The 15,323-nt window shown below is 41.0% G+C and overlaps 1 protein-coding gene across 2 annotated transcripts in view; it reads left to right on the top strand.

Annotated features, from left to right (window-relative positions):
- The window catches only part of PCMT1 (protein-L-isoaspartate (D-aspartate) O-methyltransferase), a 60,155-nt gene that overhangs the window by 17,693 nt on the left and 27,139 nt on the right, over window positions 1-15,323 (top strand). For both annotated transcript variants that reach the window (XM_050787178.1, XM_050787177.1), the window contains exons 2-3: window positions 2,930-3,034; window positions 4,601-4,632. In XM_050787178.1, the coding sequence (XP_050643135.1) occupies window positions 2,930-3,034; window positions 4,601-4,632 (137 nt within the window). The remainder of the gene's footprint in view (window positions 1-2,929; window positions 3,035-4,600; window positions 4,633-15,323) is intronic.

The following is a 15,323-nucleotide window of genomic DNA, read 5'->3' as shown; positions in this document are numbered from 1 at the left end:
TGTTTGTATTTTTAGTAGAGACAGGGTTTCGCCATGTTGGCCAGGCTGGTCTTGAACTCCTGACGTCAGGTAATCCACCCACCTTGGCCTCCCAAAGTGCTGGGATTACAGGCATGAGCCACCACACCCGACCTGTTTGTCTGTGTTTTGAGACAGGGTCTTACTCTGTTGCCCAGGCTGGAGTACAGTGACATGATCACGGCTCACTGTAGCCTCAACTTACTGAGCTCAAGTGATCATGCCACCTCAACCTCCAGGTAGCTGGAACCACAGGCACATGGCACCACACTGGCTAGTTTTCGAATTTTTTTAAAGAAATGGGGTCTCCCTATGTTGCCCAGGCTGGTCTTGAGCTCCTAGGCTTAAGCAATCCTTTGGCCTTGACCTCCCAAAGTGCTCAGATTACAAGCATGAGCCACCGTGCCTGGCCTCTAATTTTTAAAATTATTATTATAATAGGTAATTCGATCTATTTGTCTTGATTTTTTTTTTTTTTTTTTTTTTTTTGAGATGGAGTCTCACCCTGTCACTCAGGCTAGAGTGCAGTGGCATGATCTTGACTCACTACAACCTCCGCCTCCCAGGCTCGAACGATCCTCCCACCTTAGCCTCTGAGTAGCTGGGATCACAGAGATGTACCACCATGCTCAGATAATTTTTTTTTTCTTTTTTAATTTTTTTAAAGACAGAGCATTGCTCTGTTGCTTATGCTTGAGTGCAGTGGTGCGATTTCGGCTCACTGCAGCCTTTTCCTCCTGGGTTCAAGCAATTCTTGTGCTTCGGCCTCCTTAGGAACTGGGATTACAGGCATGTGCCACCATGCCCAGCTAATTTTTGTATTTTTAGTAGAGATGGGGTTTCGCCACGTTGGCCATGCTGGTCTTGAACTCCTGACCTCAAGTGATCCGCCCGCCTCAGCCTCCCAAAGTGCTAGGATTACAGACGTTAGCCACTGTGCCGGCCCAGCTAATTATTTTTGCCTTGATGTTCTGAGAATTTTTTTCCTTTGCTTTAAAATCTAATATTTTCATTAGAATGTATTTTGAAGTTAGTTTTTCCTGGTAATATGTTTACTTCCTGGCACATTTTCTTAGAATATAGTTTTAAATACAGGTTTCGTTTAATCAGCAGAAATGTATTTATTTGCATTTAGTTTTCTTTTTATATTAGTTTTGAATGGCGTTGGTTTGAATTTTTTTTTTCTTTTTCCTACTTTTAGGCATTTTGTGGACAGAGTTCATGTGTACCCCCTCCTGTTAGTATAGCGCCCTGCACCTTCTTTAATGGATGATGATATTGGTAGTGGGGAGGAAAACGGGAGTTAGCACATATTTGTGCATGATTCTTTTTTTTTTTTTTTTTTGACACAGAGTCTTACTCTCTCGCTCAGGCTGGAATTCAGTGGCACGATCTTGGCTCACTGCAACCTCTGCCTCCGGGTTCAAGCAATTCTCCTGTCTCAGCCTCCTGAGTAGCTGGGATTACAGGTGTGCGCCACCACACCTGGCTAATTTTTGTATTTTTATTAGAGATGGGGTTTCACCATGTTGGACAGGCTGGTCTCAAACTCCTAACCTTAAGTGATTTGCCCGCCTGGGCCTCCCAAAGTGCTGGAATTACAGTTGTGAGCTACCGTGCCCAGCCTTGAGACAGGGTCATGCTTTCTCACCCAGGCTGGAGTGCAGTGGTATGATCATACCTCACTATAACCTCAAACTCCTGGGTTCAATTAATTCTCCCACCTCAGCCTCCTGAGTATTTATGACAACACACTTGTGCCATGATGCCCAGCTGATTAAATTTTTTTTTTTTTTTGTAGAGACGAGGCTTTACTATGTTGCCTTGCCTCGTCTCAAGCCCCTGGGCTCAAGCTATCCTCCCTCACTGGCCTCCCCAAGCTTTGAGATTACAGGCGTGGGCCGCTGCATCCGGCCTTAAACTCAAATAACTAATTGTTGGGGAAGGCAAATATATTTTATTGATCCTGCTTTCCTTCTTGAGAAATTCACTTCTCCTGGCTCTACAACAGTATGGTCGTATCTTCATCCTGCCTCTGTAACTGCTCCTCATCTTTGATGACTCTGTTTCCTTTGCGTATCTTTTAGATGTTGGCTTTGTTTGTCTTCTCTATTTATTCTCTGGCCACTTTGAATTCACTTTGGTTGTTTCAGTTGCCATCCATAATAAATAGAAATCTTAATATCTATTCTAGATCTCTTTCCTGAGCTCCAGATCCATGTGTCCAGCTGACTACAGAGTATCTCCAGTTGTATGATCTGAAGCCGCTAACTGAATAGATAACTTACCTTTTTACCCCTTAACTTTGATCCTTCTACAGGATTTCTTAAATCGGTAAATGGCATCAGCATCTCAACGATTACCCCCACTCCCACCCCCAAATCCAGTCAGTCAGGTATATATTACCTACCAAATATAACTCATTATCCTACTTTTCTGTGTCCTTGCTGTTGCTGAAGACTAGGTTGGGCCCGGCGCTGTGGCTCACGCCTGTAGTACAGCTTTGGGAGGCTGAGGTGGGTGGATCATGAGGTCAGGAGATGAAGGCCAGCCTGGCTAACACAGTGAAACCCCATCCCTACTGAAAATACAAAAAATTAGCTGGGCGTGGTGGCGAGTGCCTGTAGTCCCAGATACTGGGGAGACTGAGGCAGGAGAATGGCGGGAACCCAGGAGGTGGAGCCTGCAGTGAGCCAAGATGGAGCCACTGCACTCCAGCCTGGGGGACAGAGCCAGATTCTGTCTCAAAAAAAAAAAAAGAGAAACCAGGTTGCTGTTACCTAGTCCATTGCAACAACTTCCAATCATTCTCTCTTCCAGTTCAGTCTCTACAGCATAACTGGTGTAATCATTCTAAAATACGTCTGATCGTGTCTCTCTCTTCTGAAAATATTTGCCTCATTTGTTTCAGAAAACGGAATCATCAAGACAGATAAAGTATTTGAAGTGATGCTAGCTACAGACCGCTCTCACTATGCAAAATGTAACCCTTACATGGATTCTCCACAATCAATAGGTAAGCTTTAGATTTCTGAAAACATCACATTTTTCATCATTTACTTTTATGATTTTGGTAAGTAGAAAAAGCCTGGGACACAGATATTTATCTATTATTACCTTCTTAATTTGAATTTTATGACTCAGCAAGTTTCATAATCCCAAACGTGCCTATTTTAATAAAATTATGTATGTTTTTCTGTTTTCTGTTTTCTCAAACAATGTATACATAGTATAAAGAATTAAAAACATTTTTTGAAATAAAATATTTTAGTGAAAAAAACCTTTTTTTTCTGGAGATGGAGTCTCACTCTGTCACCCAGGCTGGAGTGCAGTGGCGCAATCTCAGCTCACTGCAGCCTCCGCCTCCTGGGTTCAAGCAATTCTCCTGCCTCAACCTCCTGAGTAGCTGGGATTACAGGCGCGTGCCATCACACCCGGCTAATTTTTTGTATTTTAGTAGAGACGAGGTTTCAGCATGTTGCCCAGGCTGGTCTCGGAACTCCTGAACTCGGGCAATCCACCCACCTTGGCCTCCCAAAGCTCTAAGATTACAGGCATGAGCCACCACACCCGCTGTAAAACAAAAACAACTTTTAATGAAAACTTAAAGTATTAGCTGAGTTCTGAGTTTTCTTGAGGGGCCTTCGTGTTGACTAGAGATTAGTTTTCAGGTTAGGATTAATTTTTTAAATCAATATTTAAATCAGTAAGTGTGCTTAAGTTATTACTGACTTATCTGCTTTATTTGCCCTGCTTTTTTGGCTTGTGTTTGTTTTTAGAAAGTCCTGTATTTAACTGCTTCTCCTGAAGCAGGTTTTGCTGAACTGCTGAGCCTTGGCAGTGGGCGCCTTTGAGGCTTAGAAGTGCCTCAGGATTGTGTCAGTCGGATGCCATGCTATCTTCTTTTGAAGCACTATAACAGTCAGCAGAGAAGATCCTGGGGAGCTTCTGAACCCCGAAGGCACCTGCTACCACCGCTCAGTGAAACTTGCTTCAGAGGCAGAAAGAAGCAGGTAAATAAGTTTTGAGAAAGCAACACCAGAGGAAAAGAAACTAAAAGTTAAGAACTATGAAAAGATTGTGTGAATTAACATTAGATGATAAGATAAAGAATAAAATGAAGTAGTTTATTGGTCTTTTAAGCTACTTTTTCAGTTATTCTAGTTTTATTTTGACAGAAATATGAAGCAATTTCATTTTGCACAGACTTTGTATACCTATTACACATGAAAGCTTATTTTTAAAAAACAATCTGAAGGAAAAACAAGCCAAAAATATATCAACTCTCAACTTACTGAAATTCTTCCTTTCTTAGCTGACTGTACAGAAGAAATTTTTAGCTGCCGTACTTGAGAGGGACTGTTTTACTACATGAGCACATTACCCTTCGGCATGATTATATTTTCTAGTTTTAACTGCTGGGTGGCAGTACTCTAATAGATGTAAGTTTTATTTTCTTGAGATCATAAAAGCTAAAAAAGAATTATTGTGAAAAATAACATATGGATGGTAGAAAAGAAATTATGTGAAATAGTATATTTTTGCAGCTGACTGTATCAGTAGTTCTCTTCTTGTTTTGCAGGTTTCCAAGCAACAATCAGTGCTCCACACATGGTAAGTTAAGTTTGTTCACTTGGTTACAAATGGATCATATTTTTCTCTATAATCATTTACTTTAGTAAAAAAGGTTTAAAGAAAGTTTTAAATTTTTAATTATATCAATTTATCATCTATGAGTTGTGTGGATTGGTAATGAACGTCATTTTCTTTTTTGAATGTCTTATTCTTAATAGAGGGTCTGTAGAAGGAGCTTTATAAGGTAGAAACCGGCATATTAAAGTTTTTGGTGGTTGTCAGTATCTGTGACATGTAAAAATTGAACATAAAAGGTTGGTTAGTAGAGAGTTAATTAAAGGAGATAATATTTTAAATAGTATAATGGACATTTTATAGAAATCTCAAGTTGAATATTTCACATTTTATGTGGAAAATTCATTAGGGAATGTTTAAGTATAAGAGCCATTAAGCTGCATAGCTCTTTGAGAAGGACTTAGTTTGAGTGATCTAGCAGTTTTAATTTGTTGGGAATTTTCTTGGGTTTTATTTTATTTTATTTTATTTTTTTGAGACCAGTTCTTACTTTGTTTCCCAGGCTGGAATGCAGTGGTATGATCATCACAGCTCACTGCAGCCTTGACTCCTGGGCTCAAGCAGTCCTCCCACCTCAGCCTCCCAAAGTGCTAGGATTACAGGCATGAGCCACTGTGCCCAACCTTTTGGGAGGTTTAAATGTCAGTATTTGAATGAGTGCTCTTGTTTTATTTTGTAGGAAAGAACAATAGCTGTTCTTTTCTTTTTCTTTTTCTTTTTTTTTTTTTTTTTTTTTTTGAGCTGGAGTCTCACACAGTCGCCCAGGCTCGTGTGCAGTGGCGTGATCTTGGCTTGCTGCAACCTCCGCCTCCTGGATTCAAGTGATTCTCCTGCCTCAGGCTCCCAAGTAGCTAGGATTACAGGTGCCTGCCACCACACTCAGCTAATTTTTTGTATTTTTAGGAGAGATGGGGTTTCACCATGTTGGCCCGGCTGGTTTTGAACTCCTGACCTCTGGTGATCCACTCGCCTTTGCCTCCCAAAGTGCTGGGACTATAGGCGTGAGCCACTGCGCCTGGCCAGAACAGTAACTTTTCTGATTCTCTGCAAGTATTTGGGGTTGGAGAAGCTCTTATTTAAACTTAATACTGAAATAAATTCTATTTGTATTTATAGTGAACTGATAATTATACTAGAAGAAAAAAGCAGACATAAACATTGAATAGAAATGTCTTTTTGAAACATGATAGAAAACACAGAAGCCATTAAAAAAAAATGATACATTTTGAAACTTACATATCTAGGATTTTTGCAGAGAAAAAAATGTTATAAGCAAAAATTAAAGAGGAAAAATTGGCTGTGTGTGGTGGCTCACACGTATGTAATCTCAACACTTTGGGAGGCCGAGGCAGGAATATCGCTTGAAGCCAGGAGTTTGAGACCAGCCTGGGCAACAAAGCAAGATTCTGTCTCTACAAAAAAATTTTAAAAATTAGCTGGGTGTGGTGGCATGTTCCTGTAGTCCTAGCTACAAGGGAGGCCAAGGCAGAAGGATTGTCTGAGTCCAGGAATTTGAGGCTGCAGCGAGCCATGATTGTGCTACTGCACTCCAGCCTGGTTGACAAGAGAGAGACCCTCATCTCAATAATAATAATTAATGATTGAGGGAAATACTGTAATACATTTGACAGCAAGGGAAAATTTCAATATGTAGACATGTATGCATATATTTGTGTTTGTGTGTATCCTGTTAATAAGTAAAAGACCAGTAAGCCCAAAATAAAATGTGTAAAGGACAGGATTGATAGTTCATCGTGGCCGGGTATGGTGGCTCACATCTGTAATCCCAGCACTTTGGGAGGCCGAGGTGGGCGGATCACCTGAGGTCGGGAGTTCGAGATCAGCCTCACCAACATGGAGAAACTCTGTCTTTACTAAAAATACAAAATTAGCTGGGCGTGGTGGCACATGCTTGTAATCCCAACTACTTGGGAGGCTGAGGCAGGAGAATCGCTTGAACCCGGGAGGCGGAGGTTGTGTTGAGCTGAAATCGTGCCATTGCCCTCCAGCCTGGGCAGCAAGAGTGAAACTATGTTTCAAAAAAAAAAAAAAAAAAAAAGAGGCTCAGATAGTTCATTGAACAGAAATACAAATGACAGTGACATTTAAACAAATGAAAAGATGCCATCTTCACGTATTAAATTTTTTTTTTTTTTTTTTTTTTTTTTTTTTTTTGAGATGGAGTCTTGCTCTGTGGCCCAGGCTGGAGTGCAGTGGCATGATCTCAGCTCACTGCAACCTCCGCCCCCTGGGTTCAAGCAATTCTCGTGCCTCACTCAGCCTCCCTCGTAGCTGGGATTATAGGCATGTGCTACCATGCCTGGCTAATTTTTGTATTTTTAGTGGAGATGGGGTTTCGCCATGTTGGCCAAGCTTGTCTCAAACTCCTGACCTCAAGTGATCCATCCGCCTTGGCCTCCCAAAGTGCTGGGATTACAGGCATGAGCCACTGTGCCTGGCCATTAAAAATTTTTTTTGTAGAGACAGGACCTCACCCCAGGTTGGTCTTGAACTCCTGGGCTCTAGTGATCCTCTTTGGCCTTCTAAAATGCTGGATTACAGGCATGAGCCACCATGCCCAGCCTCATCGTCACTTATACTTAGTAAATTGCAAATTAGCACTATAATGAGGTACCAGTTTTCAACTATCAGATTGTTAGAGATTAAAAACTTTGATACTCTGTATCGGAAATGGAAAACTGGCAGTCACATACTTTTTTGTGTAGGAGAGTAAATTGAATGTTTTTGGAAGACAGTTTGGCCGTATCTATCAAAATGTGAAATAAATATAACTTAGATTTCCCAGTTTTATTTCAAGATATTTGTCCCATAATATAGTTACATGAGTGCAGAATGACTTAAGTTATTTATTGACGTCTTATTTATTATAATTATAAAAAATAGCAATGTCCACAAATGGTGGATGGTTAATAAATTATAGTACAGATGCTCCTTGACTTACATGGAGTTATGTCCCTATAAATCCATCATAAGTTGAAAATACTGTAACTCTAAAATGCATTTAATATTCTTAGCCTACCAAACTTCATAGCTTAGCCTTGCTTACCTTAAATGTGCTCAGAACACTTACATTAGACTATAGTTGGGCAAAATCAACTAACACGAAGTCTATTTTATAATAAAATGGTGACTATCACGTGTAATTTATTGAATATTTTGCTGAAAGTGAAAAATAGAATGGATGTATGGGTACTCGAAGTACAATTTGTACAGAATGTGTATCATTTTTACATCATTGTAAAGTTGAGAAATCATACGTTGAACCACTGTTAAGTCAGGGACCATCTTAACCTCCATGTTGTGGAGTATTGTGAGACGGTTAAATGAAGGAGCTCTGCAAGTACAAATATGACAAAGTCTTCAAGAAATACAGTATAATACTTACAGGTAGTTTTTTGGGTGGGAAAAATAAGAATGAAACAGTATAAAAGTTGAGTCCCAAAGGGTATTTAGAACATTCTTTAATGTGTGAAAATCACATATGCACACATACTTGTACATATATGTTTTTCTTTGGGAATGAAAACTAAAAATGATTTATTCTAAGATAGGGAATTAGCTTATTTGGGACATACGAGTGGAAGTGAGATCTGATTTTCACTGTATGTCCTTGATCTGTTATCAATTTCTTTTTCTTTCTTTCTTTCTCTTTCTTTCTTTCTTTCTTTCTTTCTTTCTTTCTTTCTTTCTTTCTTTCTTTCTTTCTTTCTTTCTTTCTTTTCTTTTCTTTTCTTTTCTTTTCTTTTCTTTTCTTTTCTTTTCTTTTCTTTCTTCTTCCTTTTTTTTTTTTTCACTCTGTTGTCCAGGCTGGAGTGCAGTGGGGTGATCTTGGCTTACTGCAACCTCTGCCACCCGGGTTCAAACAATTCTCCTGCCTTAGCCTCTCAAATAGCTGGGATTACAGATGTACACCACCACGCCTGGCTAATTTTTGTATTTTTAGTAGAGACAGGGTTTTGTCACGTTGGCCAGGCTGGTCTTGAACTGCTGGCCTCAGGTGATCTGCCTGCCTCAGCCTTCCAAAGTGCTGGGATTACAAACTCGAGCCACTGTGCCTGACCTGTTATCAATTTCTTTATTCCTTTTTCTTAATTTTTTTAACATTTTAATTTATTATTATTATTATTATTGAGATGGAGTCTCCCTCTGTCGCCCAGGCTGGAGTGCAGTGGCACAATCTCAGGTTAGTGAAACCTTTGCCTCCCAGGTTCAAGTGATTCTCCTGCCTCAGCTTCCTGAGTAGCTGGATTTATAGGCGCCTGCCACCACGCCTGGCTAATTTTTGTATTTTTAGTAGAGACGGGATTTCACCATGTTGGCCAGGCTGGTCTCAAACTCCTGACCTCAAGTGATCCATCCTCCTTGGCCTCCCAAAGTGCTGGGATTACAGGCCTGAGCCGCTGCACCTAGCCCTTAAGTTTTTAGTTTTTGTTTTTTTTTGAGACAGGGTCTTGCTGTGTTGCCCAGGCTGGAGTACAGAGGCATGATAATGGCTCACTGCAGCCTAGACCTGCTGGGCTTAAAAGATCCTCCCATCTTAGCCTCCTGAGTAGCTGGGACTATAGGCACATACCACCACCCCTAACTTTTTAAAAACATTTTCTTTAGAGATGAGGTCTCAATGTGTTGCTCAAACTAGTTCTGAACCCTGGAGCTCAAGTGATCCTCCCACCTCAGCCTCCCAAAGTGTTAAGATTACAGGCGTGAGCCACTGGTCCTGGCTTGCTTTTTTCTTTAAACCACAGATTAGGAATGGCTTTTTTGTATATTACCTATTCAGTAAGTGATTAAAAAGAAAAGTTACAGTCTTAAAATAATCTGCAAACAGTTTGAACTACTACTGAAGGGGGAATTAATGAATTTTGTAAGTATAATGGTTGAAAAATGTATTCTTTTTCTTGAAGGTAGAATGTAATATAGCACCCCCGCTCTGGCAGGAGGCCAGGTTAAGAGAGAATATTAACTGCTTATCCCTCCTTTGTGCCCAGAGAGGCTTATCTGTGTTCCATCGTTTTACATTCCTTGAGGCACAGTGATTTCTTGCTTCCCTCCCTAGCTCGGCTGTAAAGTCCCAAGGTTGATAAGCAATTGCTACAAAAGCATGTATTCCCAAGGATGTAAGACAGGGTGTAGCAAATGTAAAAGACTAATTGACTGCCTTTGTTCTTGCTTCTGCAAGTACGCTTCCTGCAGCACGAAACTCCCGCCACAAACTGCTTGAAAGGTGATTGATCCCCTTGTTCAGGGATCAGACTTTCTGGACCCTAGTCCAACTGAGCCGGTGATCACCTTTAAATAATTAAACACTCTCCTGAACTGAGCTCAGTCTGTCCCATCTCTGATTTGTCCCACAACACTACCTAAATGAAAGATTTATACAGAAGCATGAATGTGACTGGGTGCAGTGGCTCACGCCTGTAACCCTAATACTTTGGGAGGCCGAGGCAGGTGGGTCATCTGAGGTCAGGAGTTCGAGACCAGCCTGGCCAACATGGCAATATCCCGTCTCTACTAAAAATACAAAAATTAGCCAGGTGTGGTGGCAGGCACCTATAATCCCAGGTACTCAGGAGGCTGAGACAGGAGAATCACTTGGACCTGGCTTGGGGGTGCAGGTTGCAGTGAGCCAAAATTGCGCCACTTCACTCCAGCCTGGGCAAAAGAGCAAAACTCTGACTCAAAAAAAAAAAAAAAGAAGCATGAATGCTAAAAGTTATTTTGGAGAACCAGTATCTAGCATGGTTGGGAAATTCACTGGAGTGGTGTGCTTTCAGGTATTAAGGGAAATACTTAGTGATTTTTTTTCTTTCCCCTGAAGTTTGGTCTGGGTGTCCAGTTTATTGCTGAACAAAGCATAGCAATTACTTGAAGGCAAAGGATGCATTTTAAAACAACAATACAAAACAGCTTTATTAAGGTATAATTCTTGGCTAGGCATAGTGCCTTGAGCCGATAATCCCAGCACTTTGGGAGGCCGAGGCCAGAGGATCTCTTGAGCCTGGCAGTTTGGGACCAGCCTGGGCAACATGGTGAGATCCCATCTCTACAAAAAATAAAAAACATTTAGCTGGGCGTGATAGTACATGCCTGTGGTCCCAGCTATTCTGCAGACTGAGGTGGAAGAATTGCTTGAGCCTGGGAGATGGAGGCTGCAGTGACTCATGATCACACCACTATACTCCTGCCTAGGTGACAGATCAAGACCCTGTCTCAGAAAAAAAAAAAAAAAAAGATATAATTCTTATACTACAGAATTCATCCCTTTAAAGTGTAGAATTCTGTGGTTTTTAGTTTATTCAGAGTTACACAAACATCACCACTATCTAATATGAGAAGGTTTTCATCACTGCAGAAAGAAACCTTCCTTATACCCATTAGCGGTCAGATCCCAACCCCTGCTCTGCTCAGATCCTGGCAACTACTAATCTATTATTTGTTTCTATAGATTTGCCTATTCTGGACATTTCATATAAATAGAATCATACAATATGTTGCCTTTTATGACTGACTTTTTAGATTTAGCATAATGTTTTCAAGATTTATCCCTGTTTTAGTGTGAATCAGTACTTCTCTCCTTTTTATGACTGACTAATATCCCTTTGTGTGGCTATACAACATTTATCTATTAACTGCTGATGGACATTTGGATTGTTTCCAGTGTTTGGCTATTCTAAATAATGCTGCCGTGAACATTTGTGTACAAATTTTTGTGTGTTTTCCTTTCTCTCGAGTATTTACCTAGGGTTGGAATTACCAGATCATATATGAAAACTCTATGAGTAACATTTTGAAGAATGGCCAAACCATTTTTCAAAGTAGCTGCACCATTTTACAGTCCCACTGGCAATGTATGAGGGTTCCAGTTTCTCTGCTTCCTTGTTAACATTTGTTATTTTCTTTTTTTAAAAAAATTTTATCCATCCTAGTGACTATGAAGTGGTATCTCATTGTGGTTTTGATTTGCATTTCCCTAATGATGAATGATGTTGAGCATCTTTTCATGTGCATATTGGCCATTTCTGTATCTTCTTTGGAGAAACATTTATTCAGTCTCTTACCCCTTTCTTGTTTGTTTGTTTATTTTTAATAATTAAAACTTTTTTTTTTTTTTTTTTTCCTGAGACATAGTCTCACTCTGTCACCCAGGCTGGAGTGCAGTAGTGCCATCTCAGCTCACTGCAACCTCTGCCTCCCAGGTTCAAGCAATTCTCCTGCCTCAGCCTCCTGAGTAGCTAGGATTACAGGCATGCAACCATACCCAGCTAATTTTTCTATTTTTAGTAGAGACAGGGTTTCACCATGTTGGCCAGGCTGGTCTTGAACTCCTGACCTCGTGATCCGCCTGCCTCAGCCTCCCAAAGTGTTGGGATTACAGGCGTGAGCCACCACACCCAGCCAAAAAAATTTTTTTTAAAGACAGGGTCTTGCTATGTCGCCCAGGCTGGTCTCAAACTCCTGAGCTCAAGCAATCCTCCTGCGTGTGCCTCCCAAAGTGCTGGGATTACAAGCATAAGCCACCACACCTGGCCTCTTGACCATTTCTTAATTGGGTTATTTGTCTTTTTATTGTCAAAACTGTATTTTATATAAATGCATTGAAAATTTTAATTGTGGTAAAATACACATAACATAAAATTTACCATCTTAACCATTTTAAGTGTACCATTTAGTAGTGTTAAGTACATTTACATTGTTATGCAATCAATCTTCAGAACACTTTTTTTTTTTTTTTTTTTTTGAGACGGAGTCTCGCTGTGTCACCCAGGCTGGAGTGCAGTGGCGCGATCTCGGCTCACTGCAAGCTCCGCCTCCCGGGTTTACACCATTCTCCTGCCTCAGCCTCCAAGTAGCTGGGACTACAGGCGCCCGCCACCACGCCCGGCTAGTTTTTTGTATTTTTAGTAGAGACGGGGTTTCACCATGTTAGCCAGGATGGTCTCGATCTCCTGACTTCGTGATCCACCCGCCTCGGCCTCCCAAAGTACTGGGATTACAGGCTTGAGCCACCGCGCCCGGCCAGAACACTTTTCATCTTGCACAACTAACACTCTATACTCATTCAATAACAATTTCCCAGTTTTCCCATTCTTTCTTTACCTCAGCCCCTGGCAACCACCATTCTATTTTCTGTTTCTATGAATTTGGCTCCTTTAGGTACGTCATATAGGTGGAATCATAAAGTGTTTGTCTTTTTGTGACTGGCTTTTTTCACTTAGCATATGTCATAGCTTATGTCAGAATTTTCTCCCAAAATGGATGCATTTTTAATGACTTATATTTTCTGAGTAATCTATGACTCTTAATAAGGAAAACGTATATATCTATGTATATATATAGTTACATGGAACATCTATATGAATGTTTATATGTAGGCACATACAGACAGTAAGCATACAGTGCAAGATGTGAGTAGGGTAAAATATTTTTAATTGTATTATATGAACAAGCAGTTGTGATCTTGAATCATTTATTGCATAAATCTTAGCAGTATTGTAGGAGAAGCAGAAAGTGAGGATGCAAAGAGAAATGACGTCTACATCTAGTGAACCTTAAAATCACAAGCTTGGAAGTAACTATAATCCTGGAATATTTTCCAAACCTATGAAGAAAAATGTGATGGGTGCAGTGGTGAAGAGATTAAAAGCAACCTGTTAAAATGGTATCCTGGTAGCAGTGAGTACACCTGGCATCCAGGTTTGGGATCCTAAATACCACTGTTTACTAAAAGAGTTGAGTACCCCTTGGAGTAGTGACTGACATCTGTCAAGTGAGGAAGTACTCAAAGGCTGAGGAGGTAATGTGGGAAGGACATAGGAGCAGATTTGAAGAGGCTCCCAAAGGCCAAATTGGAGGGGATTTGAGAATCAACAAGAATAATGATGGTAACAGATTATAGCACAGTGAATTGAAAAAGAAAAATTTATGAGTCTGTGGAGACTTAGAAAAAAACCAAAAAGGCCGGGCGCGGTGGCTCAAGCCTGTAATCCCAGCACTTTGGGAGGCCGAGACGGGCGGATCACGAGGTCAGGAGATCGAGACCATCCTGGCTAACACGGTGAAACCCCGTCTCTACTAAAAACTACAAAAAAAACTAGCCGGGCGTGGTGGCGGGCGCCTGTAGTCCCAGCTACTCGGGAGGCTGAGGCAGGAGAATGGCGTGAACCCGGGAGGCGGAGCTTGCAGTGAGCTGAGATCCGGCCACTGCACTCCAGCCTGGGCGACAGAGCGAGACTCCGTCTCAAAAAAAAAAAAAAAAAGAAAAAAACCAAAAAGAGCAAGACAGGGAAAAAAGTGAAAATGTGTTTTCGTTTTTTTTTTTCAGAAAAACAGAAGAATGTTAATTAATAAATGTAGAAGGAATAATGAAATTTTAAAAATCAGTATTTTGGCTGGATGCAGTGGCTCATGCCTGTAATCTCAGCACTTCAGGAGGCCCAGCAGGCAGATCCCTTGAGCCCAGGAGTTCAAAACCACCCTGGGCAACAAAGCAAGACCCTGACTCTACAAAAATAAAAATAAAGATCACTATTTTGTAATCATCAATGTAATGAATTAGGCAAAGATTATTAATGAATCTAAAACCATTAGGAGGAAGATGGTTGGAGAACAAAAATACTCATGTAGTCTCAAATTAGTACTCTACATATTATTATTATTTTTCAAGTCAGAGTCTTGCTCCGTTACCCAGGCTGGATGCAGTGGCAAGATCTTGGCTCACTACAACCTCTGCCTTCTGGGTGCAACCTCCGCCTTCTGGGTTCAAGCAATTCTTCTGCCTTAGCCTCCCAAATAGCTGGGATTACAGGCATGCACCACCATGCGTGGATCATTTCTGTATTTTTAGTAGAGACGGGGTTTCACCATGTTAGCCAGACTGGTCTCGAACTCCTGACCTCATGATCCACCCACCTCAGCCTCCCAAAGTGCTGGGATTAGAGGCGTAAGCCACCACACCTGGCCCACATATTATCAATTATAAAGAGAAAAATATGCCTTGAAAGTAGAGTGATCTATTGGTGACCACATTTACTGAGTGGTTGAGGTTGACATGTCCAGTGGTGAGGTGGTCCAATATTATATACTTCCTAATGTGATGCTCTGGGGAAGTTGCATAGCAAGACCTGTGTGTGTTCTTGCTAGAAGTCTTTGATCTGAATCTAACCCTGAGGAAGTAGACACATCTAGAATGTGGTGCATTATGTGTGGGGACAACTGGACAGGACTCTTTTTTTTTCTTTTTTTTTCCCCTGAGGCAGGGTCTTGCTCTGTTGCCCAGGCTAGAGTGCAAAAGATCATAACTCACTATAACCTCAAACTCTTCAGCTCCAGTGATCTTCCCACCTCTGCCTCCCAAGGAGCTAGGACTATAGGCATGTGCCATGACCCACACGCAGATAATTTTTAACTTTTTTATAGACATACGGTCTCAACTATGTTGTCCAGGCTGATTTCAAACTCCTGGCCTCAAGTTATCCTTCCACTTTGGCCCTTCAAAGCACTCGGATTATAGGTGTAAGTCACCATGCCTTGCCAGAACTCCTTAAATGAGTCAGTGTCTGAAGAACAGAGCAAAGTGATAGGTGGAGGAAGATAATTGGGGGAACATTCTAGACTGGCGAATGTAATTGCATGAA

The sequence above is a fragment of the Macaca thibetana genome, chromosome 4 (genome assembly GCF_024542745.1).
Source record: "Macaca thibetana thibetana isolate TM-01 chromosome 4, ASM2454274v1, whole genome shotgun sequence".
Taxonomy (NCBI): Eukaryota; Metazoa; Chordata; class Mammalia; order Primates; family Cercopithecidae; genus Macaca; species Macaca thibetana.
Note: the sequence above shows the minus strand (reverse complement) of the source record. Positions and strands in the feature narration are given on the sequence as shown.